We start from the raw sequence: 25,505 nt of genomic DNA, 5'->3' as shown, positions 1-25,505 counted from the left end.
TCTTCTGTCCTGTGAGTTTCTGCAGTTAATCTGAATGTTATTTATCTTGGTACTATACTTAAAACCACCTTTTACTGTCACTTAATCTTCAAATCAATACATTTAATCAGTAAATATTTACTGTGCCTTTAATGTGCCAGCTAATAACAGATATTGTGGGTATATAAATAAGAATAAAATAGCTTCTTGGTCTTCAGTCCAGTTAAGAAGATAAAATACAAAATATGCTACCTTTAAAATAAAGGGTGTGTTTTAAATAGCAGTTAAAGGTATAATACAAGACTTCCCAAAGCAAGGTGTGGTCAACAGCTCAAAGGTATAAACAATGTCCTCTCTTCCTCCTAGTCTACAGTCATCCTACAAGGAATGAACCAGGTCTACTTTGGGCAAGATGCTCAATGGATTCTGTTCAAGATGAAGGAGGTCTACTGAAATGGAGAAGTGCAGGAGAAGCTTATTAGCTATTCTTATTAGCAAATTCCAATAATGATCATTGATGAGGAGGTTACACATACCTATCTAGCATATAGAAGTCATGGAATATTAAAACAAGAGCTCTGACCCATATGACTTTAAAGAGGTAAGTGGCAGCCACACACTAAAATCAAAATAATTCTCTAATGTTTTTAAAGATTTATTTATTATTTGAAAGGGAGAGAGAGAAAGAGAGAGAGAGAGAGACAGAGAGAGTCAGTCTTCCATCTGCTGAATCACTTTTCAAATGCCTACAACAGCCAGGACTGGGCCAGGCTGAAGCCAGGAGCCTGGGACTCCATCCAGGTCTTCCCTGTTTACAAGGGACTCAAACACGTGAACCATCACCTGCTGTCTCTTATCTTAGAGGGACATTAGTAGGGAGCTGAATGGGAAGTACAGAATAACCAGGACTTGAACCAGGCACTCTGGTTTGGGATATGGCATCCCAAGTGGAAATTTAACCTGCTGTGGCACAATGCCTGATCCTACTAATGTGTTTCTCTGTTCATGGTGTATTTATTTAGTTGCTGCAGTCTGTCTCCTCCCACATCTTATCCCTTTTCTACAATATAAACTCCACAAGAGCAGATACCTGCTAAATCTTATTCATGCTCCATCCTCATGTCTAAACAGTGTGTTGTTTATGGTAGGCATTCAATACACGCTTGTTGATTAAATGAAACTGCTACAGATCTTTAAATGAGGGTTTGAGGGCGAGAGTCACAAGTAAGAGTGCCCTTTTCACATTCCCTGTGGGGTGAGGTCTGCTCACCATGCAGCATCGATCCCTTCAAACACCACTGCACAGTGTTTTTCCTGTAAGGGAGGCATCTTTAAATTAGGGACAGCAGGGGACACAGGACTGCAGTATTCCATCTGGTCATCAGAAAACAAGTGAGTCCCGAGTCCAGATGCTGAACATTTGATTTACTTTACATGACCATTCTTGTGTTATGATCATTTCTATTTCTTGGAACATTTTAGAAGATATGCAGAAAAGGAAAGTTTTCATTTAGTTCTGCCTATTGCCATATGAAATATTGGACAGAAATAAGCAAGCTGGAAAATATGTGAAAATCTGATAAATCTGTATATTTGGTACTTTACCAGGGAATCTGAACTATTAGGAAAAAGATAGAAGAAAACTAAAATATGGCTTTTAAAACATTATAATCTTTTTTAAAAAGATTTATTTATTTATTTGAAAGTCAGAGTAAATAAAGAGAGAGGGAGAGGCAGAGAAATCTTCCATCCATTGGTTTACTCTCCAGATGGCCACAACAACTGAAACTGGGCTAGGCTGAAGCCAAGAGCCAGGAACTTCTTTGAAGTCTCCCACATGGGTAGCAGCAGCCCAAGGCCCTGGACCATCTTCCACAGTTTTTCCTAGGCCATCGGCAAGGTGCTAGATCAGAAGCAGAGCAGCAAGACATGAACCACTGCCCAAAGGGGATGCTGGCATCACAGGCAGTGGCTTCACCCACAATGCCACAGTGCTGGCCCTGAGCAGTATTATTTTTAAAGTAATAATAAATTATGGCTGTGTAGTACATTACAGTTAACAAACTTCTTATATTATCTTCTTATTCTTCCTAAACACTTAGACTCCACTTCCTCAGCATTTGATTCTTAGACATCTTGTCATGGCCAGATACTGCTTCTCAGGTACTGAGACTTCTCAAGAATCCACAATTGGTCAAAGTTATAAGAGCAGGGTAAATGTTATAGAGACGTAAGCATAAGGAATGTTGGGAATACAACCAACGGACACTTGTCCAGGTTGTAGGAGATTATAGAAGCCTTGTGAAGCAGAAAAAGGAGATGCATCATTGAAGACAGGGGAAAAACGAGGGCAAGTTTAATGGGAAGGAAGAACAAAAGCGCGCGCTAGGAGTTGATTTCAACTAGAACTGTATGACTGGGAGATGGGTAGAAAAGAGTGGAGAAGTTGTGAAGGAGGAGGCAGACAGAGAGAGCCTTGAAGCCTAGGATAAGTAAACACTTTAGTAATGCATTAATAACATACGGGCCATGGAGAGACACTGAAGGATTTTAGGTCAGGAGGAGAGATGATTGGATGTTACAGGCAATTCTAATTTTTGCATAACAAAATCTTCATCTTCTTTCTAAAGAATCTCAATTTTTCTCATATCAAGAACTATGTTTTTCAAGGGAGAATAGGCCAATCCTAGGTCCAGAGAGTCAATCTTGGTAGTGCCACTCCATTGCTGCTGCATGGTTTAGGCACAGATAAGTGTCACACTTTTGATTAATAAAACTGAGGAGAAACTGGTCTTAAAGTTCCTAGAAAAGATTTCTTACTCTTTTTAAAAAAATATTTATTTGTATTTTATTTGAAAGGCAGTGTTACAGAGAAAGAATGAGAGATGCAGAGGGAGAGGGAGAGGGAGCGAGGGAGAGAGAGAGAGAGAGAGAGAGAACTTTCCATCTGTTGGTTCATACCCCAAATGACCACAATGGCCTAGGGATGAGCCAGACTGAAGCCAGGTGGCAGGAATTCTTTCAAGTCTCCTACATGTGTACAGCAGCCCAATAACATGGGCCACCCTCTGCTGCTTTCCCAGGTGCATTAGCAAGGAGATGGATAGGAAGTGGAGCAGCTGGGACTTGAACCAGAGCTCATATAGGATGCCAACATTCTAGACAATGGCTTTACCTGCTATGCTACAATGCCAGCCCAGGATTTCCTACTTTTAAAAAGGCATTTAATGCTGGCACTGTGGCATAGTAGGTAAAAAGGCATTTAAGTATGGACATTTTATCTTCTGCTACAGCATAATATGTGAGAATGTGTGGCTTGGAACAACTACAGACATCTTGGGACCATGAGGGACAAGCCTGAAGACAAAAGTCAATATGCCAAAGACTGCAATGTGTCAGGATATAAAGAACCAAGGTCCTTGATGTGGTTGGATGACGAAATTAAAGCATTCTGCAACCATCCACTCCAGAATTCTTTTAAAGTGAATTAAAAAAAAAAACTTACTGTTGTTCTTAATTTTGGAATTCCATGTTCTTTTGCAGACTAAAGCATCCAGACTGATAACATTGATTTTCCAAAACTCTGGAAGCAGTGAACGAGTTGGTGGAAAGCGACAAGGAAAGCAGGTTGGTCTATTAGTAGGCAGGTGCAATAGGTATCAGTGAGACAAGGTCTGTGGGATACAGAGGAGGGAATGGGTTCCAGAAATAGGAAAGATTCGGAGTAAATAATAACTGGAAAACATTTGATTGCATGCCCTGGATGATTCTGAGGTTAATGGATCATGGTACAGTTAATGAGACAGGGGACAAGGGCGGAGAAGGAACCCAGTGAACGCTTAGTGGAAATACCTGGGGGGTTACCATTCTCATTTTGTAAATGAGATAACCAAGTCTCACCCACTGGACTGTGTTGTCTGTGCAGACATTATCCCATCTATCTTTCTTTGCTACTTATTCCACAGGGTCATATAGTAGTTGATTACTAAGGATGCTTGATAATAAATGAGTGAGGCTTAGAAAAATTACATCATTTGCACATATAAATATACTTAGAAGTTGGGCCGGCACCGTGGCTCACATGGCTAATCCTCCACCTGCGGTGCCGGCACCCCGGGTTCTCGTCCTGGTTGGGGCACTGGATTCTTTCGCAGTTGCTCCTCTTCCAGTCCAGCTCTCTGCTGTGGCCTGGGAGGGCAGTGGAGGATGGCCCAAGTGCTTGGGCCCTGCACCCACATGGGAGACCAGGAGGAATACCTGGCTCCTGGCTTTGGATTGACACAGCGCCGGCTGCAGCGGCCACTGGGGAGGGAATGACAGCAAAGGAAGACCTTTCTCTCTGTCTCTCTCTCTCACTGTCTAACTCTGCCTGTCAAAAAAATATACTGTGAAGTTATGAATCCAGAACAGATATTCAAAGCCTCTGACTCTTTCCAAGACACTATCTACTGCAAACCAACAGCATCAGAAGACAGTTCAGTCTCAGATTCTGAGGCAGAGAGGAAATTCTTATTGGCAGTTATGGAATAAGAGTAGGCTCACCTCCTTAGGTCACTTTAAGAGGATATCTAAGGGGCTGGTGCTGTGGCTTAGTGGGTTAAAGCCTCAGCCTGCAGGGCCAGCAACCCATATAGGTGCCAGTTTGAATCCAAACTGCTCCACTTCTGATCCAGCTCCCTGCTGATGCACCCGGGAAATCTGAAAATGACAGTCCTAGTGCTTGGGCCCCTGTACTCATGTGGGAGACCCAGGAGAAGCTCCTGCCTCCTGGATTCAGCCTGGTTCAGTCCTGGTTGTTGCGGCCATTTGGGAAGTAAACCAGCAGGTAGATTTCTCTCCTCTCTGTAACTCTGTCTTTCAAATAAAATAAATATTTTTTTAAAGTGGGTATCTAACTTTTTCCCACCAGTGTATATTTCATGGAAGAATTTCTAGGGGCCTGCTCTGTGGCATAGCCGGTGGGGCCACTGCCTGCAGTGCTGACATCTCATGTGGGAGCTGGTTCAGTCTAGACTGCTTCACTTCTGATCCAGCTCTATGCTGTAGCCTGAGAAAGCAGTGGAAGATGGCCCAGGTCCTTGGGCCCCTGAACCCATGTGGGAAACCTGGAAGAAGCTCCTGGCTCCTCGCTTTGGATCAGCACAGTTCCAGCCATTTCAACCAGTTGGGGAGTAAACCAGCAGATGGAAGACTTCTCTCTCTCTCTCTCTCACTCTCTCTCTCTCTCTCTGCCACTCCTTCTCTCTCTGTGTAATTCTTACTTTCAAATAAATGGATGGATCTTTAAAAATAAAGAGAATTTCTAAAGAAAGGTGTTCAAGAATAATACATTTTGGGACATCTGAATGCCATGATTATACCCCATTAGTGACATATTCAGAATGAAATGGACTCTAGTCTTCTGTATCTGAAGCTGATATTTAGAGAATCAGGCATTTACACAGGGAGCCTTTTCAGTATTCTGAATTGAATAGAGAGTACACAGCACTGCAAATCATTTCTGGCATTGTTTTTGGAAGTGTCAGGAAACTGCTGCTTACCATTTTATGTGTGGGAATCACAGGGTACTAGAAGTCTTATTCAACACCTTCTCTTAGTCTTTGGGCTTTTAAGAGAAATGATCCTGATTGCTCTTCCTAAGTTATATAATTCTTCCAACATTTTTATAACTTTGTGGCTCTTTTCCCAACATTCTTTATTTTCTCTATGCTTAAGTGGAGGGACCAAAAGCTTGCAATGTTATTTTCAATGTTTTATTTTCCTTCTCTCAGGTCAGATTTACAGAGATGTAAATATTACCAACCATTAAACTGAAAGTGATGCAAGAGACAAACAAGTATAAATCATTGACTTTGACCTCAAAGAAGCGATCATAGGGTATAGGAGTCAGGATGCACATATAAATAATAATTCTAATAACCCAAGAGCACAATCACAGATTTAACTCAAGTGCCAGATTTCCAGATATAGACTAGAAAGTGTTCTGGAAAATTAAAAAGGCAATAGGGCCCCATGTGGGTAAAGTAGGATTCATCAACACCAGTAAATATAATACATGGTGTGCCTCAAGGAATATCCAGGCTTTGGAGGGTGAGGAATATTGAAGGAGATAGAAATGGGAGCAGGCTGGGGTATAATGATATAGAACAGAAAGTTTACAGAACAGAGGTTTTAATGGCAAGTATATCCAAGATACTTAGTTTCAAATATCCTCTCAAGAGATTCCAAGATAGTGGAATAGGGACAGGGTGGTCTGCTCTAGGCTGGGGGAAAATAGTAAAAATAAAATAAAATAAAATAAAATAAAAGTGGAGAAAGTGCACTCTCAGGGGAGAGTCGGAGGGAAAACTACAGTGGAGATTCTGCAGGAGGAGAGGTGCTGTGGATCAATGTGGAAGGCACAGACCACAGCAAGGAGCACAGACATAACACATGCCCTGAGCAGTCCTGAGCCAGAGGAAGTGCCAGCTTTGGAGAGCAAGGTGAGATAAGACTGCCACAGTCCATGCCTTGGTGATGTACCTGGAGGGAGAGAATGGCGGTCTATACTGTATTTGAGTCTGGCCCACAGCCCTGAAGGGTATGGGGTGACCGCTCACCCAGGGAAAAAGAAAAAGGGCACATCTCTGTCTCCTCCCATCCCTCCCACAATAGTGCCCAGAGGTTTTAATGGCAAGTTCATCCAAGATGAGAGAGGGCGGGTGACATTTTGGACATAAGTAGATAGCAGCTGCTGCAGCACTTGTACAAAGCCAGCAAGTTGCAAGGCAGTTGCCATTTTGTCGGCAGAGGTAACCACAGCAGCTCTGGTACACATGCCTGGCAACAGGTGGGGAGAAGAAGCCATTCTGACATTTGTACCGGCTGCAGAGATTCTTATATGCACACAGCACAACTGTGAAATGAGTAGGGCTGCAGCCAATGCGTATTATGCACATATGTGATCCAGGGATTTTACCAGAAGGAAAAGTCGATATTCCCTATTGAATTTTAGTCTGGTTTGGCAGATTGACAGAGGGCTGGGTACACCCATATGACTGTGAGGTGTCCCAAGCCTCTCAACACATCACAGGCTCCGGGGTTTCAGGGCTCAAACCACCTAGGTAACCACAGGCAGCTGGCTCAGGGAACATCTCAGCCTCTGTGGACAGGGAAAGCTAGTAGGATGAAGTGGATACTCTACACCCTGTTACTGTGGGAGCCTTGAGTGCTAAGACCATGGGAACTCTGTGACTGCATAAGAGGGCACAGGGTGTAGTGGGTTCTCTGGCAATCACTATGTGCAGCTCCACTTGCTCAGAACTGATTGCCTGGGGTGGGTCACTGCTGCAAGATCTGAGCTCACACTGAGGGCTGCACAGATCCTTTCAGCCGTTCATGTGGAAGCATGAATGAGTACTGCACCCACTGAAGGCTAACACCCAGGCTTTGATCACCTTGGAAGAGAGGAGGTGAGGGTATTATTACACCAACAGGGGTGACCATGCCCCATCTCCTGTTAACAAAAGGAGATCTAACATGTCCGACTTGGGTGTCACCTTAGCGCACATTTAGCACACACCTTTGAATATTCACTGAAAGAGCAGACATTCTACTGAGGTATAGTTCAAAGATAAAAGCCATCAGAGGTAAAAACCAACAGGTATCTCCAAATGCCTAAAAATAAAATCATAAATTCAAGAAACAAGAATAAGGAAGACAACATTCCTGCCCCTCAAAGGAACATAACAACATTTCAATATTAGAATGTGAAGATGAAGAGATTGATGAAATTCTGGAAAAGGAATTCAAAAGACTAATCATAGGATTACTCAGAAACAATGAGATGCAAATCCACAAATTAAAGAATACATATATGACATGAAAGAAAAATTTCCCCACAAAATTGAGATGTTAAACAGAAGTCAAAATGAAATTTCAGAAATGAAGAATCCAATATGTCAAATAAAAAATGTGGTGGAAAGCTTTAACAATAGAATCAGTGAGGCAGAAGAAAGAAAATCTGAACTAGAAGACAAATTTTTTGGAAAATTTTCAGTCAGACCAAAAAAAAAAAAAAAAAGAAAGGAAATTGGAAAAATTAAAAGCAGTATTGGAGATTTATGGGATACTATCAAGAGACCCAACATATGAGTCTTAGGAGTTCCTGAAGGTGTGGAAAGAGAATAAAGTAGAAGGAAGAGAGTGAAATAATTACAGAAAACTTCCCTAATTTGGAGAAAGAAAGGATGTCCAAGTACACAGAATTCCTAATAGACAAGACCAGAAAAGATCTTCACCACGACCCATTGTAGTCACACTTTCAACAGTAAAACATAAAGAAAAGACCCTAAAATGTGCACAAGAGAAATCCCAGATTACTTTCAGAGGATCTCCAATTAGACACACACAGATGACTTCTCATCAGAAACTCTACAGGCTAGGAGAAAATGGAGAGACATAAGTCCAAGTCTTAAGAGAGAAAACTGTCAATACAGAATACTATATCCTGCAAAGTTCTCATTTATGAATGAAAGAGAAATAAAGCCCTTTCATAACAAACAGAAATTGAAAGAATCTGTCACCACTCATCCAGGCTTACAAAAGATGCTTAAGGATGTGCTATACACAGAAACACAGAAAGAGAATCATCATTATGAAAGAATGTGAATGCAAGAAACCTCCCAGTAAAAGTACAAAGGAAATCCAAAGTAAAAAATAGGAATATTTAAGGAAACATGGCAGGGCCAAATCATTACTTATCAATAGTAGCCTTGAATATAAATGGCCTAAATTCTCAAGTTAAAATGGCTAAATGCATTAAAGTTCAAGACCCTATTTGCTGCCTACAAGAAACACACCTTACCAACAGAGAAACATACAGACTTAAAGTGAAAGGATGGAAAAAGATATTCTATGCTAACAGAAAGCAAAAAAAGAGCAGGTGAAGTCATCCTATTATCAGACAACATAAACTTTAACACAAAAACTGTTAAAAGAGACAAAGAATGGCACTACGTAATGATTAAAGAAGCAATTGAACAGGAAGATGTGACTATAAAAATGTATATGCACCTAATTACAGGGCACCTGGCTATCTAAAAGAAATATTAATGGATCTAAATGGAGACACAGACTACAATATGATAGTAATGGGGGACTTCAACATTTCATGTTCATCAATGGACAGATCAACCGGACTGAAAATCAACAAAGAAACAACAGAGCTAATAAACACTATGGAGCAAATTGATCTGATATCTGCAGAAATTTTCATCCCACACTTGCAGAATACACATTCATGTTTATTGCAGCTTAATTCACACTAGCTAAGATATGGAATCAACCTAGATGTCCATCAGCTGAAGACTGGATAAAGAAATTATAGTATATATACACTATGGAAAACTACCCAGGCATTAAAAAAAATGAAATTTTGTCATTTGCAACAAAATGGATGCAACTGGAAACCGTTATACTTAGTAAAATAAGCCAGTCCTAAAAAGATAAATACCATGTTTTCCCTGATCTGTGTTAGCTAATAAAGTACCTAAATGGTAATCTGTAGGAGTGAAACTGACACTTTGAGATGTGATGATTTTGAATAGCCCTTGTCTCAACTGTTGAGGAACATTTTTTTTTTTTTTCTTCACACTAATTGTTGAACTCTTTACTTGGTGCAGGGTTAATCTTATGAGTATAAAATTAATGGAAAACAGATCTTTGTAAAAAATAAGAATGGGAATAGAAAAGGGAGGAGGAAGAGGGGTGGGAGCACAGGCAGTGGAAAGTATCACTATGTTCTTGAATATGTATATAGGAAATACATAAAATTTGTACATATACTTTAAATAAAATTAAAAAATAAAAGAGCACGGTGGAATATAAAAAAATTTCCCCCAACAAAGCCTTACATTTGTTTTGATAGCTATACTATCTGTTATAGATTTCACCTAGATGAGTGAAGGCTAACCCTCCTTCTTCAAACATTATACTTTCAGAAATTAATGTTTGTCTTTTATAATTAATGAAAATCATGTTGAATTTTAATTCTTTATGTGCTCTCAATTAATGTGTCAGTATTCAGTATAAAAGGAACATCAAAAAAAATTGGGACCTGGTCATCAAATACTCCATATGGTGACCTCAGATTGCAGAAATGTAATAGGCATAGAGTATGATAGGCACTCAATAAATGCTTATTGAATCAATGGAATAAAGAACAGAAAAAGGAAAAAAAGGATGGATGGGATTTGGAAATATCATTTATCACTAACTTTTCAATGGTTAACTGCAGTTATTTAAATCATAACTTATTAAGTATTTTGGATCTTATCCTCAGGTTTAAGTTCTAATGATGTGCCTGGTATTCAAGAGTACAGAGGACACAACAGGTTTATTCTTTTCTTTTTCAGATCAACTGTGGGTCTTAGTATTTTCTAAAGTTCATGAAATGTTCAGTAAGTAACAAGTCATAGCACAAACAGCTTTATTGTTTCTTCTAGGAATGGTCAGAACTTGAAATATCAAAATATAGCCCAAAAGCAATAAAGAGAAGACAGCAATAATTGGGTTCTATCTTATAATCCTCTAACGGAAATAAAGAATTCCAGGAAACATTCCTGGTAGTCTAAATGAATTACTGACTTTATATAACCCTTTCTGATCTACAGAGGTAGAGAGGGGAGTGGAACAAGGAATGTGGGAAGAAATAAGAAGTTATTTACAATAACAAACTCCTTTCTCCCAGAGGTAAATTATTCTTCTGGAATAGGAATGAACTTAAATCCTTTGCATAAGCAATAGCTGAGTAAGATAAACATTTCAGACACTGCCAGAGACTTGGAAGGCCATCTTCGCATTCCAGACTCCCCTGTGTTGTTGCATATTGTGGGAAAAGGGCCACCAGCCTGGAGGCCCAAATGGCCCATTCTCAGGCTGATTTCTGCCCTAATATCAGGTAGTTATTTATTACCCACCCACCAGTCTGTTTATCTGCAAAATAGGGCTACTTGTATCTCCTTCATAGGATGGCTAACAAAAATACATTGTCTGCAAAAAACTCACTGATCAGACTAAATCAGTTTATGCCCAATCTCTTGAAAGGCATCTTTACATTAAGAAAAAATAATTAGCAGGAAATACCCCTCAACCCCTGCAAAGAACGTGTCTTTAATGGTTACATTTCAGATAATACAGTATCTGGTTAGGAAACGTATTTATGCATAGCACAGGGCTAGAACCAGAAGGATATCATTAATAACAGTTGCCTCTACTTTATTTTCCAAATGGTTGTGAGGCCACTTGTGCTAAAACCACAAAGGTACCTCTTACAACAAACAACACATATTATGATAAGTGCTTTTATCCCAAATTTGGAAATCATCAGATTATACATTATAGACAAAAGCTAAAGATTTCTGCATATGAACTGGCTCCCTGGTATCCATTGTGCTATAGAATGAATAGAAATAAGATAGAAATTTTATTTTAAATCAGTATATTAAGAGCGTTAATTTCATCTTTTGTCCTTACCAGGTACTCCATCTTGGATCCAAAAGTTAATGTCTGCACCTTCTCCACCACTGAAGACCTGGGTGATGTTGAGGGGCTGCAGCAGGCTCATGACCTCCTGCATAATGGCTCTGGCTTTTTCACTGCCAGTGAATTGCAGCCCAGTGGGTAAAAAAGTTCCTGAGTCAGACTCCATCACAAGACTGTAGTTGGAAATATTTACCTAAACAAAAGAGAAAAATGTTTTATTCCTATCTGTATCTTCTGTGCTTTCTCCTTGGGAATGATCAAATACCCAAGGCCAAATACCTGTCTCCTCATAAGTTGTTGTCAGGACACATGTTGCTCTGCCTGGTTTTGAGTCTGGTCTGTGTATTACCTAACAAGTCTGAGATGCACATTTACTCATGTTAGGATTTGCCAAAATCAGAGTTGACTTATAAGCATTTAAAATCTATAATGAAGGGGGAATATAAAGCTTCTTATTAAAGTTGCTTAAGCATTTCTACTAACAATAATACTCTTTCAACTGGTTTTCTTATGTGTTCACTGGGTGCTAGTATACAACTCCTTCAGAATGGCAGGGATCTCCAAATTGTGTTAGTCAGCTCAAACAAAAGGGGATATGCTCTGTGGATTTACTTCTTTGCACCTTTTCCTTCTAAACAAACATTGTATCTTATTTTAATTGTGAATTCTGCCAAAGCTTAAAGACATCAAACTGGCAGGTTTGTCTTGGGTTTCTGATTTTGTTGCTACTCCATCTGCTGAATCCCCAGGGAAGGTGGTAATAGACCAAGACATGAAACACTGCTCTCCCTAGTGTAAAACCACAGCCCCCTAATCCCAGGCAACTCTGCCAGGCCACTAGTTTGTAAACCCTTTCTAAATAAAGTCTGGTAAAATAGTACACAGTGATTTCATGTAGCTGGTATTGTTAACCCAAGAGTTTAGAAAATAACAGGCTGTTGACAGGTTGCACAGATAAATTACTACCCAGTTATAAGACTTGCAGGTTTAAGGCCCTTCAAGCTAGCCAGATCATCTGTTTCCCTGGAGCCATGCCTTTCTTCAAGTTGAGTTATTCCCAAGCTCTCCTTGGTCAGCTCTACAACTCATTCCTCATTATTCACCTAGTAAAAATCAATAATAACATTTGTACAGTACTTCCAGAGAGCTTTCACAATTGCAATATCCTTTGGTCTTCTTTGACAACCCATAAAATAGACAAAGCAGGTTTACGGTTGATGTTTTACAGGGAGACTGGAGAATCAGAGTGGTCAACTGATTCGCTCAGTATCACATATTTGGCAAATGGTAGAGCTGGCTCTGAAATTCTGTGCTTTCCAGAAGTCCACATTGCCATTGCCAGTATGGGACTGAGTGGTAAGTAACACTTGTTTTACATTAAAATGGATTTTCACTTACATAACAACTTGAAGCTTACATAAGTAATTTTTTTTCTAAAGCAGATTTCCTTTTACAAGGATTTCCTAACTCCTTGTGGTGCAGGAAGAAGCATACTGCGATTACAAAGGCAAGGGCAGTGAGGGTTCTAAGGAAGGATGTTGGCAGCATTTAAAGGTCAGAACCCAGGGCCCCAGGACACCACCACGTTGTGGTGGTGTTATTAATGATGAGAAAGTTAAAACAGCAGAAGTCTGCTCTCATTTCCACTCTTGCTTCTAAGGGATTTCTGTCTTTGTGATGATTTTCAGTCAAAGACTCAAGACATTCATAATAAAGGGCCACCCCAGCTTTCAGCTGTGGCTACTGCATTATGTAGCATGATTAGAGTTAGTAACATGCAAGATGTCTGCTTTCATGTCTTCCATTCAGTGCTCATCTAACAAGATCATGGATGCCAGGTCAGCAAGTAGACATGTGATTTGGCAGTCTTTCTCTTTACTGTATGCCTTGCTATACCACCCACCCCGCAACCCTGAACTCTTCCTCTCCCCTACAAAAAACAGAAAAAAATTGCAATTGATCTTGCAAATGAAAACAGAATTGGGAAATCTTGGATGTGAGGTTTCCCATACCACAGAATCCATCCTTGCAACAAGAACATCAGGCAAAATGCTCTTAATTATGTATTATTTTGGTTAAAAGGGGAGCTAGTTAGCAGTTTGGCTGTCAGATACAACAGTATTGCATTTCTTGGTTAGATGGACACAACCCTGGACCCCTGTTTTATTCCTGACTAAGCTACTGACATACTAGGCTACTGAGGTGGGTGACTGACCTCTCCCTCTGTCCCCAAGGCATTTAACCTTGGCCCCTGCTTCCTCCACTGGTTGGGATGATGCTGTTTCCAAAGTCTGAATGAGCTTTGTGCTCATGAGCCTGTGCTTATGGAGCACTAGACACCTTTAAAGAAAAGACTTTTGTGGACCAAAGTGAACAGGGACTGGGGAGTCTGCAGTTTGTGAATGTCAATGTGCACTGTCATAGGATATTGATAGGAACACAGTGAATAATTTGAAAAAAAAAAAAAAACTTTCAAAGGCACATAAATATGGCACCCATTTTAACAGGGAGATAAAGAATATTGGCTTCAGAATTACCCACACTGGGTTTGATCCTCCTCCAAACCAATTTTTAGCTGTGTGACTTTGTGGACAGTCCCTGTAGCCTCTCAGTTTCTTCATGAAATGGGTATGACCATGGGGCTTAGCTTATTGGAGTTGAAAGAAAGAGTGCATTGTAAAGCCTAACACACAATTAGTGCTTGATAAACAGCAACATAATTTCCATTACTATTGTTATCACTAAACATCAATATTGTTCAGATGGTCAAGGATGCCAATATACACCACAATGTTTCCTGATTATAATGAAGATAGGAAGCATTTTTGTAGTGCTTCCAACAATCCAGGCATAATTGTGAAATGCTTTTTTTACTCAAATGCTCATTCCCTTCAATTTTCACAGTTGTTCTATGAGATAAGAAGTATTATATGAGTGTTTCTCTTTTCACAGATGAAGCAACTTAGGTTTAGTCAGGCTATATAACTTTCCCAATGTTACCTAGTGTGCAGCCAGAATTCAAACCAACAGGTCTGCCTCTACCAGTGTGGACATTCAGCCCCTCTACCTACTGCCTATCTCTTAAGGGTCATTCCCAACCATCTGGTCACAAGTTTTAATGTTTAATTCTGAAAGAGGGAGACTGTCATTCAACCGATGTAGGGATTAAATTTTTTTTCATGATCATAACAGAAGTTCTTCTTGTACAGAATTAATGGTCTTCATTAACAAAGCAATTTAATTAAGCAGAGAGGAATGAAAAAAATACAAAAAAACCCTCCAATTTCCTACCAAATAGGAATAAAACACCTAAAATAATAAACCATCTTTTCAAGCCAAATGAAACAGAATGTGTGGATATCAGTAAATCAGAATGCTGGCATAGGTGGAGAAATGTTGCATTTCCATTCACATAGAATAGTATTAGCTGCTGCTAATGTGACGGCAGCATTCTATTGCTTTCTATTTATATACAAACATCTCCATATGTTTTCAATAAAGAGCTAAGGAAACAAACCACCCACCGTCCATGACACTGCCTTACTCCACATTTACGGAGTCATTATCTAATTGCTAGCACATGGTGAATGAGTTGGGCAAACAAAATGTTTCTGCACAAAGAAACTGGAAAGAACAGCCAGGGCCCTGGGCTATTAGAACTGCTGCTCCTCCTAAGGGATGTGTTGTCACAAGCATCCTGTACTTTAGTTTGTCATGAGTTGTTGGGGACACACTCAACGTGGATTTGAAATGCTGATTGTAGCTATTGACAGGGCGCTGAGCTGTGCTCCTTTTATTCAACCCATTTTAGCAATTGGAATGAGATACACATCCTCTTGTTTACTGTGTATGGGAAGAAACCTGCTTCTAGAGACTCAGTGTTTTGTGGCTGAGATAACAGCACAGAGACAAGCTGAGGCAAATATGAATAGAAGAGGAGGCTCAGCAGCCCCATTTTTTGTGAAACCCCCAGTTTGTTTTCTTAATAAAGAAACACCCCTTTACTAAGGGCCAAGGGACTGCCTGTCATCCATTGCCAGATAATGGGCACAATGTGGTGTAGAGGAATGCTCTTAGGTAACCTCCTAGTTAGGATTTCAGATCAGTTAATATCTGCTCAGTGTTAAGGATTCATAACTATGTCTTTTGTTACAGTCACATCTTACAACACTTCTCTTTATTTTACCCTGTTTTTAAAGGGTCAGGCTACTCTGCCAAAAAACAATTTGGTAACCATTAGCATTCTTTGAGTACAACGTAAGATTTAAAAGAAGGGAAGTATTTAAAATACATATTGCATGTTCTAAAATGTTTGCTTGTTAATGTAAACACACGGATAATGTTTGTGTTCTTTACTTTTTGAAAATCCCAGAAACATGGATCCAAGTTCAATAACATGTATTCTCCTAAGTTTGGTTTCTTTGTTTAAAAGCTCTTATTTTCTCAAGACCCAGAAAAAATAACCTATGAGCATACCACGGGAAAATAAACTCATGAATATGTCATTGGTTTTGGCCTAGAGTGACATACACATTCCAAAATTATGAAAAAAGACATTCCTAATTATTTTAATTATTCATGTAGCCTCCTCAATTCAGTATTCAAGGAAGTACACTCCACAGTGACATAGGGCCAAACCTCAGTACCACTTTTGTGCCCCAGAAAAATGTTACTATTTTACAGATGATGGTGGTGATGTTGTTTGGTCAGGTGTAGGTTCAAAATAAGCTCTCAGGAGCAAATCATCTTATGATGGGTATACTAAGTTGCTGCAATCATATTTTGCAGCTGTGCCAGTGAGGGTGGAATCCCAGTTTCTGGGGGTAAGGGTCATGGTTCTTCACAGAGCTTCAGCTCAAACAACTGTCATGATTGGATTATAGATGGACCTGTTTCTCCTGAGGTACAAAGTAAAAAAACAAAAAACAGAAACCCCAAAATGACTTTCCTGTCTGGACAGGTCTACCCTGAAGTTCAGGCTTTTATTTCTGACAGTGAGCAGCATTCAGTTTTGAATGGCCTTGAGTATACCCAAAGGAGGGTCAGGAAAGGGATGATGACAAGGTGGGGTGCCATAAGTTATTTTTATTTGACAGCTAAACTGGCTGTAGCCTGGGGAAAAAGGGCAGTCCTGGGCCAGTTACATTAGTACTAAAATTACAGACAACTATCGTGGTTCCATACCATTGTGCCTGAAGAGGGGAACAGAGTGAGTATCTTCTGGAGATCCCCTGAAGCCCTATCATTCAGGTTGTGTACAGAGGCATTCTGTTGAGAGACAGATCTGTGCTCTCAGGCCACCCAATTTTTACAATGTCTTTGAAGCACTCTAGATCTCAGAGAACTTTCTTTCTAGGCTAGTTAATGTCCAGGGTTAGCTCTTAAGCTTACTGAAACACATGATTCTGCTATAAATGTCACCATGGTAATGACAGAGCTCAAGAAGGCTAAACATATGACATGAGTATTGGTTAAAAGAAGTATTTCATTTATATCGTATAGGAAATACCACTGTATTTACTTTGCTTTTGGGGAAAGCAGAATGCCATATCCAGGGTATCTGAGGAGCCAGGAGCTTCATCCAGGTCTTCCATGTAGAAGCAGGGGTACAAGTACGTGGGCCATATTGCATTGCTTTCCCAGGTGCATTAGCAGGGAACTGGATTGTAGCTGGAGCAGCTGAGACTCGAATTGGTACCCATATGGGATTCTAGTGCTACAAGAGGAGGTTAACTGGCTGCACCACAGAGCCCCCCCGCCCCCACATTTCTTTCTTTAATGTTTTATAATTTTCATTGTGGAAAATTTTCACATCATTTATTAAATTTATTCCAAGTTATTTAAATTTTTTGTAGCTCTTTTGAATGCCACTGATATTACAGGTTTTTTCTCATCCATGGCACTGTCTGTGTATATAAAGGCTATTAATTTTTGTGTGTTGATTTTATACACGGCAACTTTACCAAATTCTATTATGAGTTTCAATAGCCTCCTAGTAGAGTCTTTCAGTTTCTTTAGAAAGAAAATCATGTCATTTGCATACAATGATAATTTGACTTCCTGATTTCAAATTTGTATCCCACTGATTTCTTTTTCTTTCCTAATGGCTCTGGCTAAAACTTCCATAAATATATTGAATAGTAATACTGAGAGTGGGCAACCTTATTTTATTCTAGATCTAAGTTGAAACACTTCCAACTTTTCCCCATTCAATAGGGTGCTGGCTGTGGGGTTGCCATAAACTGCCTAGATAGTGCTGAGAAATGTTCCTTCTCTACCCAATTTGCTTAAGGTTTTTATCATGAAAAAATGTTGTATTTCATCAAATGCTTTCTCTGTATCCACTGAGATAACCATATGGTTTTTGTTCTTTAATTTGTTAGTATAATGTATCACAATCATTGATTTACACATGTTGAATCATCCTTGCATACCTGGGATAACCCCATTTGGTCCAGGTGAATGATCTTTCTGATGTGTTGTTGGATTTGATTAGCTAGTATTTTCTTGAGGATTTTTGTGTCTATGTTCATCAGGGATATTGGTCTATAGTTCTCTTTGTCTGTTGGATCTTTTTCTGGTTTAGGAATTAAGGTGATGCTGGCCTCATAAAAGGAATTTGGAAGGATTCTCTCCCTTTCAATTGTTTTGAATATTTTGAAAATAATTGGAATTAGTTCCTCTATAAAATTTTTGTAGATGTTAGCAGTGAAGCCATCTGGTACTGGGCTTTTCTTTATTTGGAGGGACTTTATTACTGATCCAATCTCTGTCTTGGTTATTGGTCTGTTTAGGTTTTTTATGTCTTCATGACTCAATTTTGGTAGATTGAATATGTTCTGAAATCTATACATTTCTTCTAGAATTTCAAATTTGTTGGCATGTAGCTGTTTGTAGTAATCCCTGATGATTCTTTTTATTTCTGTGTATCCTTTGTATAATTTCTTTATTCATCTCTGATTTTATTAATTTGCATTTTCTCCTCCCCCCTTTTTGGTTAGTTTAGCTATTGGGGTATCAGTTTAATTTTTTTTAATAAAAGGCTCATCATTTCACAGATGGTTTACATATTTTTATTTCAATTTTGTTTATTTTCTATTTTAATTCTTTTTCTTTTCCTATTAGTTTTGGGTCTCGTTTGTTCTTGCTCATCTAGATCCTTGAGATGGATTATTAGATAATTTATTTGATGTCTTTCCAATTTCTTGATGTAAGCAGCAATTGCTATAAAATTCCATCTTAGCACTTCTTTTTGCTGTATCTCATAAGATATGATATGTTGTGTTGTCTTCATTTTTTTCCTGGAAAATTTTTTTGATTTCCTTTATGACTCACTGTTCATTCAGGAATGTGTTGTTTAGTCTTCATCTACTTGTATGTTTTCTAGAGTTTCTTAACTTGTTAATTTCCAGGTTCACCCCATTGTGGTTAGAAAAGATACATGGTATGATTTCAGTTTTTTTTTAAGTTGTTGAGACTTACTTTATGGCTTAGTGTATGGTCTATCTTAGAGAAAGTTCCAGGTACTGATGTGTATTTTTCAATTGTGGAAACATATTCTGTAGATATCAATTTGTATCAATGCGTATTTTTCAATTGTGGGAACATATTCTGTAGATATCAATTTGGCCTATATGGTCCATAGTATAGATTAGTTCTGTTGTGTCTTTGTTGAATATTTTATCTAAATTCATGTGCTCATTGAGAAAATGGGGTTTTGAAGTCACCTATTATTATTGTATTTGAGTCATGTCTCTCCTAGATCCATGAACATTTGTTTTAAGTAGCCTGGTGCTCTGGTATTGATTGGGTATATACACATTTATTATAGTCACATCTTCTTGTTGTATTGATCCCTTGATCATTACATAATGTCCTTCTTTGTCTCTTTTAACAGTTTTTGTGTTAAAGTCTATTTTGTCTGCTATTAGGATGGCCACTCCTGTTTATTTTTGCTTCCTGTTAATCATGGTACATCTTTTTCCATCCTTTCACTTTCAGTTTGTGTGTATCAATGTTTCAATGTTGATTTTTTTTGCAGGCAGCAAGCAAATAGATGAGTCATGCTTTTTAATCCATTCAACCTATCCATATATATTTTTTTTGACAGGCAGAGTAGACAGTGAGAGAGAGAGACAGAGAGAAAGGTCTTCCTTTGCCGTTGGTTCACCCTCCAACGGCCGCTGCGGCCGGCGCGCTGTGGCCGGCACACCATGCTGATCCAATGGCAGGAGCCAGGTACTTATCCTGGTCTCCCATGGGGTGCAGGACCCAAGTACTTGGGCCATCCTCCACTGAACTCCCTGGCCACAGCAGAGAGCTGGCCTGGAAGAGGGGCAACCGGGACAGAATCCAGCGCCCGACCGGGACTAGAACCCGGTGTGCCGGCACCGCAAGGTGGAGGATTAGCCTAGTGAGCCGCAGCGCTGGCCCTTGTCCATATATTTTAATTGGAGAATTTAGGCAATTTACTTTCAAGGTTATTATTGATAAATAATGAATTGGTACTATCATTTTTCCTATTGTTTGTGTTGGAATTCCTTTGTACTTTTACTAGATTTTCTGCCTTCACATTCACTCATAATGACTATTTTTCTCCATGTGCATAGCATGTCCTTAATATTTGCAAGGCTGGACACATGGTGAGAAATTCTTTCAATTTCTGTTCGTTTGGAAAGGTCTTTATTTCACCTTCATTTATAAATGAGAGCTTTGCAGGATATAGTATTCTGGACTCACAGCATTTTTCTCTTAAGATTTGGACTATGTCTCTCCAGTCTCTCCTAACCTGCAGGGTTTCTGAAAAGAAACAGTTATCAGTCTAATTGGAGATCCTCTGAAGGTAATCTGGCATTTATGTTGTACATATTATAGAATCTTTATATTTTACTGTTTAAAGCTTGACTGTAATGTGTCATGGTGAAGATCATTTGTGGTCATGTCTATTAGGAGTTCTATGTGTTTCCTGTACATGAATATCCCTTTCTCTCTCCATACTAGGGAAGTTTTCTGTTATTGTTTCATGGAAAAGGCCTTATGATACATTCTCTCTTTCCACAGCTTCAGTAACCCCTAAGACTTCTGGTGGTGTTTCCTCAAATACTATCACCTCTATTAAATCTTCCTTGTGTTCTCAATCAAAAATCAGTCACCTTCTCACATACCCCACCTATGCTTCCCATATTATTTTTCTCTTTAGTAGTTATCTTCACATAACTTACTTTTTTAATCCAATGTATGATCAATCTTGATCTACTAGAATGGAAGTAAGAGGAGGGCCGAGCTTAAATCAGTGTTTACCATTTATAAGACTGTTAATAAACTTGTGCTGAATGAATGAATGAATATGTATACATATGTTCAATCTTGTGTGAATATTTATAAAGGTAAACTCCAATAGGCACACAATTAAATGCCATTTTGGTTGTTGATGGTGAGACAATGACGCAGTGTTGGTGATCATTTAACATCAATTTTTCAGAAGCTATTTTTGTCTTTTTCAAATTTTCTCAAGAAAGCAGAGTTTAGTTCCTAACGGTGAAAGCTTAATCTTTAGTGTACCTTTTATAAAGCTCTTAAACATATACAAGTTTTTATAACATTCATTAATAAATACCAAAATAAATATTCCCCAGAAGGCCATATAGAGTGAGTGATTTTTTTTTTAAATGGCCATAAGTTTATCAAAACACAAGTGAAACTTCTAAGGTTCCTTCTACATAATAAGAAGATATTCTTATTTTGAAGTCTGTGTAGCAAAAGCAATGTCCTCCTTAGGGGAAGACAGGGATGAATACTTCCTCAGTAGTCCCTCTGTCACCCTCTTGCCAGAATGTAATAATAGATGCCACTGATAGGAGGAGAAGGGGTGGGTAACCATAACTGACTTCCAAGTTGACTTTCAAATAGCATATTTAAGATATTAAGATATTATATATCTCTCTAGATATCCATATTTAAAAAAATCTTAAATTTTTTTTTGCTAAAGTTAGTGCAACATGAGGCTAATAATGCATGGTGTAGTCAGTAAGACTCAATTACAGAAACTAATAAATGCATTCTAGGACTACTTAGAGCTCTAACAATTGCTTCACATACATTTTAAGTTCTAACGTATTCAGGCAAAATGAGGGAAAATAATAAACAGATGAGGCAATTTAGCTTTGAGAAGAGTTAAGATAATTTAATAGGCATAGTTTAGATAAAACGAGGCTAAGGAATTATAGCTATTACAGGGAAAAAAAACTAAATAGCTACCTGCAATAAGCTAAGGGAGGTGAAGAAAAACAGTTTCCCTCATCTGAGAATAGTAATAACTAGCAGCAGTAATCACCAAAGATAGAAGGGGAAAATAGCTATGGTAGGAAATAGCATCAAATATGTTGGAAATAACGATCATTCTAGGAAGCCACCTGAGGACCACTTACGGGAGACTGAACACGAGAAATGCTCAAGCAAGTTAAATAAAAACAAACTTGCAACAAACCTCTCCCCCAATTTCTCTTTGGCTATCTGAAGAATGTGCAGGCTATAAGGTAACAATACTGAAGAGGCTGTCAGATTATGGTGTACATGACAACTCCCACTTCTAGACTTAGAAAGTTTCTGTGAACTTGAGTAGGAAAAACTACATTTTCATTTTCACTAACCTCTAGCTGAAATTTAGAATCTTCAATTATGACTCTAAGCTAAAAACCACAGCAGTATTAGCAGAATGTTTAGCTTCATTACCAATGGAAATCACCAACATTTTCCTATCGTGTTAGACTTATTCTAAGAATCTTAAAATAATCTTTATGCTCCTCACTATTTGGAAATTATAATGATAATTAAATAGTACTTCAGGTTGGGGTAGGTGCTGTAGTGTAACAGGGTAAAGCCACTGCCTGCAGTGCTGGCATTCCACATGGGCACCAGTTCTAGTCCCGGCTGCTCCACTTCCAATCCAGCTCTCTGCTACGGCCTGGGAAAGCAGTAGAAGATGGCCCAAGTCCTTGGGCCCTGGCACCCACGTGGGAGACCCAGAAGAAGCTCCTGGTTCTTGGCTTCGGATTGGCACAGTCTTGCTATTGCATCCAATTGGAGAGTGAACTGGTAGATAGAAGATCTCTCTCTCTCTCTCTCTCTGCCTTTCCTCTCTCTGTGTAACTCTGACTTCAAATAAATTAATGAATCTTTAAAAATAATACTTCAGTTTATTATCTAATATATTTAAAAAACCACATATATAACTATTTCCCAAAGTTAGTTTAGAACAATGTGTGAACTGTCCTTTTAATAATATGTATTTTATGTCCTTGTAATAATATGTATTTTATTTTTCACAGTCAAAAAATATTGAGAAGAGGTCCACAGGTTTCACAAAATTGCCTAAGTGGTCATGGCCCAAGCAATGGTTAAGAATGTTTTTGGGCAAATGGTAACTTTATTAGTAAGATAATGTGATGATGATGATGATATTGATTCCTAATATTATTACTGTTAATAAACTCACTAGAGTTAGTTTGCTCTGGACATCTGGATTGGACTCCTGTTCTGTAACATAGTAGCTAAATGACCCTGGCCACCATGTAATATCACTGAGCTTGGTGTTCTCTTCAACAATGGAAAGACTTACTTAATAGGATTGTTCCGAGGGTTGCATGGATTTATTATATGTATTCACAGGTATATCATATGCCAAGCTATTCTTACCAGTAACAGAGACTAATCAGTAGACTAATCATTTAAATTAACCTCCGAGCCAGGGCACTTTGAGAGTGAAAGTGGTTGCTATCAATAATTATGGCAGGACAATGGATAGACACTAGACTACATCAGGCAACTCTAAAACCAAAAGTCTGTTTAACAACTATATTTTGGATTTTTTAATTCTTATTTTTATCACTATAAAATTCAACAGAAAACATTGATTATAAGAATCACATGTTCTCCTATTTTAACGTTTTGCAAATTGGACTGTATCTTGCTCTTAATGCATTCCATAAGAAACTTGCCAAATACAAGGCAAAGAAACAAATTGTGCCATAAATTAGTTGTCATGCTTGTTCAGATGCAAACTTGATTATATAGAAAGGGCCTCGCATAATTCATTTTACACCTCACTTAAGTTATTTGCCCTGGTATCCCCATGGATCATTAAATTTAAAATTCTAGTCCCTAATTATTTATTAAAATTCTTCATAAAGTTTTGATGCACACAGAAGATTGATTTTCATATGTGAGACAAAACAACTAAAAGTGGTAAAAGTCAGCAAATCTTCAGAATAGATCCAAGACTGTTCAAGGTTAGCAGAGACTGGTGTCAACACCTATATATTATGGAGGCCTTCACTTAAGTTACTGAACAATCTGTCAAAACCTACTGTAGAATTTCTGAAGAATTTAAATGACATTTAAAAACACTAAAATTAAGGTGGAAAACTTACCTAAACTGAAGAAATAACATTATATTCAATATGCCTCATGATCATGCTATCAATCCTAAATGTCCATCTTTAGCACTTTTCAAAACAAGGAGCACAGGTTACACAAGGTGGACTCACAGCCTGATACTGAGGCTTCTATGCTAATGACAAGAAGGTATGCAGAACAACCATGTGACTCTGAATTGAAGATATTTCAGACATAGATTCGAAATAAAAAAGTGTTTGATATTACATGCAACTGGCCCTTTTTAAAACTTCACTTAATATAGTTTTATTTTCTTGAAAATCTTCATAACCCTAATTGCTCTCCTTAGAACTTATATTCCCTAAATCAAAAAGAGAAGTGAATACTTTCTAAGCAATTTCACTGTGTCTCTCCTCCCTCAGGCTTCACTACATTGTTTGCTTAAATCAGAAAATGCAATATTCGACATTCTGTTGTTCTAGCTGTCCATGTGTCAGCAGTTGTGTTTTTCAAAATTAAAAGGGAGTTTCTTTCACCACTCATCGTGAGTCAACTGTCTGAACCACGTTTAAGGAGAGGGGTACAGGTTGTACTGTTGCAGCTGCTGGTAGCTCTAGCCTCCCTCTCACCCTCCCTCACGTCCATTAGGTTTTCTAGTCAGTATATTTTACAGGAATTGCACTATCCTATTTTCACAAAAAAGATCAGCTAAAGTGGGAGGCAAATGATACACATCAATATAGAAGGCATTTTTCATTTATAGTCACAAGAAAAATGCACTTCATTCCAGCTGAAGATCTCAATATTAAAGTCCACAATTGCTAGCTCTTCTGAACACAATGTTATTACTGTACACATCACTTCTATATAATGAAATAATTAGCTAAGAAATTATATTTGCATTCTTAACATTTCTGTACAACAGAATTGTCAGTCTAATTAGGCATTAACTACCATTTTCAAGAATTGACAGAGGAGCTTTGTGTACTAGGGGATTTTTTCCATATTCATTTGCACCATTCTTATCTAGGTGATTCACACAAAGATAATTAAATAGAGCCTTGCCATGGCAGCTATCACTACAGTGTGCCATATTAAGGTAATTACTTAAAAGATGAGAAGATAAAAATCACATGGGTGGTCAAGGCCTTTCTGCCAACTTCTTTGGAAGCCAATAGGCTTAGTGCTATAAGGCGTCAACACTTCGTTATGCTCCTGGGTTTGTCTTTCATTCTCATCTCCCACTCTACTGTTGAATTAGATGTTGGCAGGCTGAAGGAGTCAAGGGAGCAGCTCTTGATGATGGACACTTTCCACTGAAGAAGATCAAACACCAATCCATTTTGGCAGCTGCAATTTTCCAACACATTCAGAAAACAGTTGGCCAGAGGAAGTACTGAGAAACCGAGCTTTCAATTATGAAGAAAAGAATATGTTAGAGGTTACAGCTTATTCTATCTCCTAGCCAAGGAAATAACAGAGTCCACTTTCTTAAAAGCAAAAACAGAAAGCCAGAGCAAGTGTTAAATCATTTATGCTTTTGGCTTACAAATAATGTTTAAATTTCTCATTTGCAATTCATCGTTCATGCCCCTGGCCCCAGTTTGTGT

At 38.5% G+C, this 25,505-nt stretch overlaps 1 protein-coding gene across 4 annotated transcripts in view; it reads right to left on the bottom strand.

Moving 5' to 3' along the window:
- The window catches only part of CPQ (carboxypeptidase Q), a 601,598-nt gene that overhangs the window by 83,824 nt on the left and 492,269 nt on the right, over positions 1–25,505 (bottom strand). For 3 of the 4 annotated variants that reach the window (XM_089336354.1, XM_051844650.3, XM_089336353.1), the window contains exon 7: positions 11,494–11,695. The exons of the other annotated variant lie outside the window; for it this stretch is intronic. In XM_089336354.1, the coding sequence (XP_089192480.1) occupies positions 11,494–11,695 (202 nt within the window). The remainder of the gene's footprint in view (positions 1–11,493; positions 11,696–25,505) is intronic. 4 annotated transcript variants of the gene reach the window in all.

Source organism: Oryctolagus cuniculus, chromosome 6 (assembly GCF_051225735.1).
Source record: "Oryctolagus cuniculus isolate XC-2025 breed Fujian yellow rabbit chromosome 6, ASM5122573v1, whole genome shotgun sequence".
Classification (NCBI taxonomy): Eukaryota; Metazoa; Chordata; class Mammalia; order Lagomorpha; family Leporidae; genus Oryctolagus; species Oryctolagus cuniculus.
This window is presented reverse-complemented; position numbering and strand designations above follow the sequence as displayed.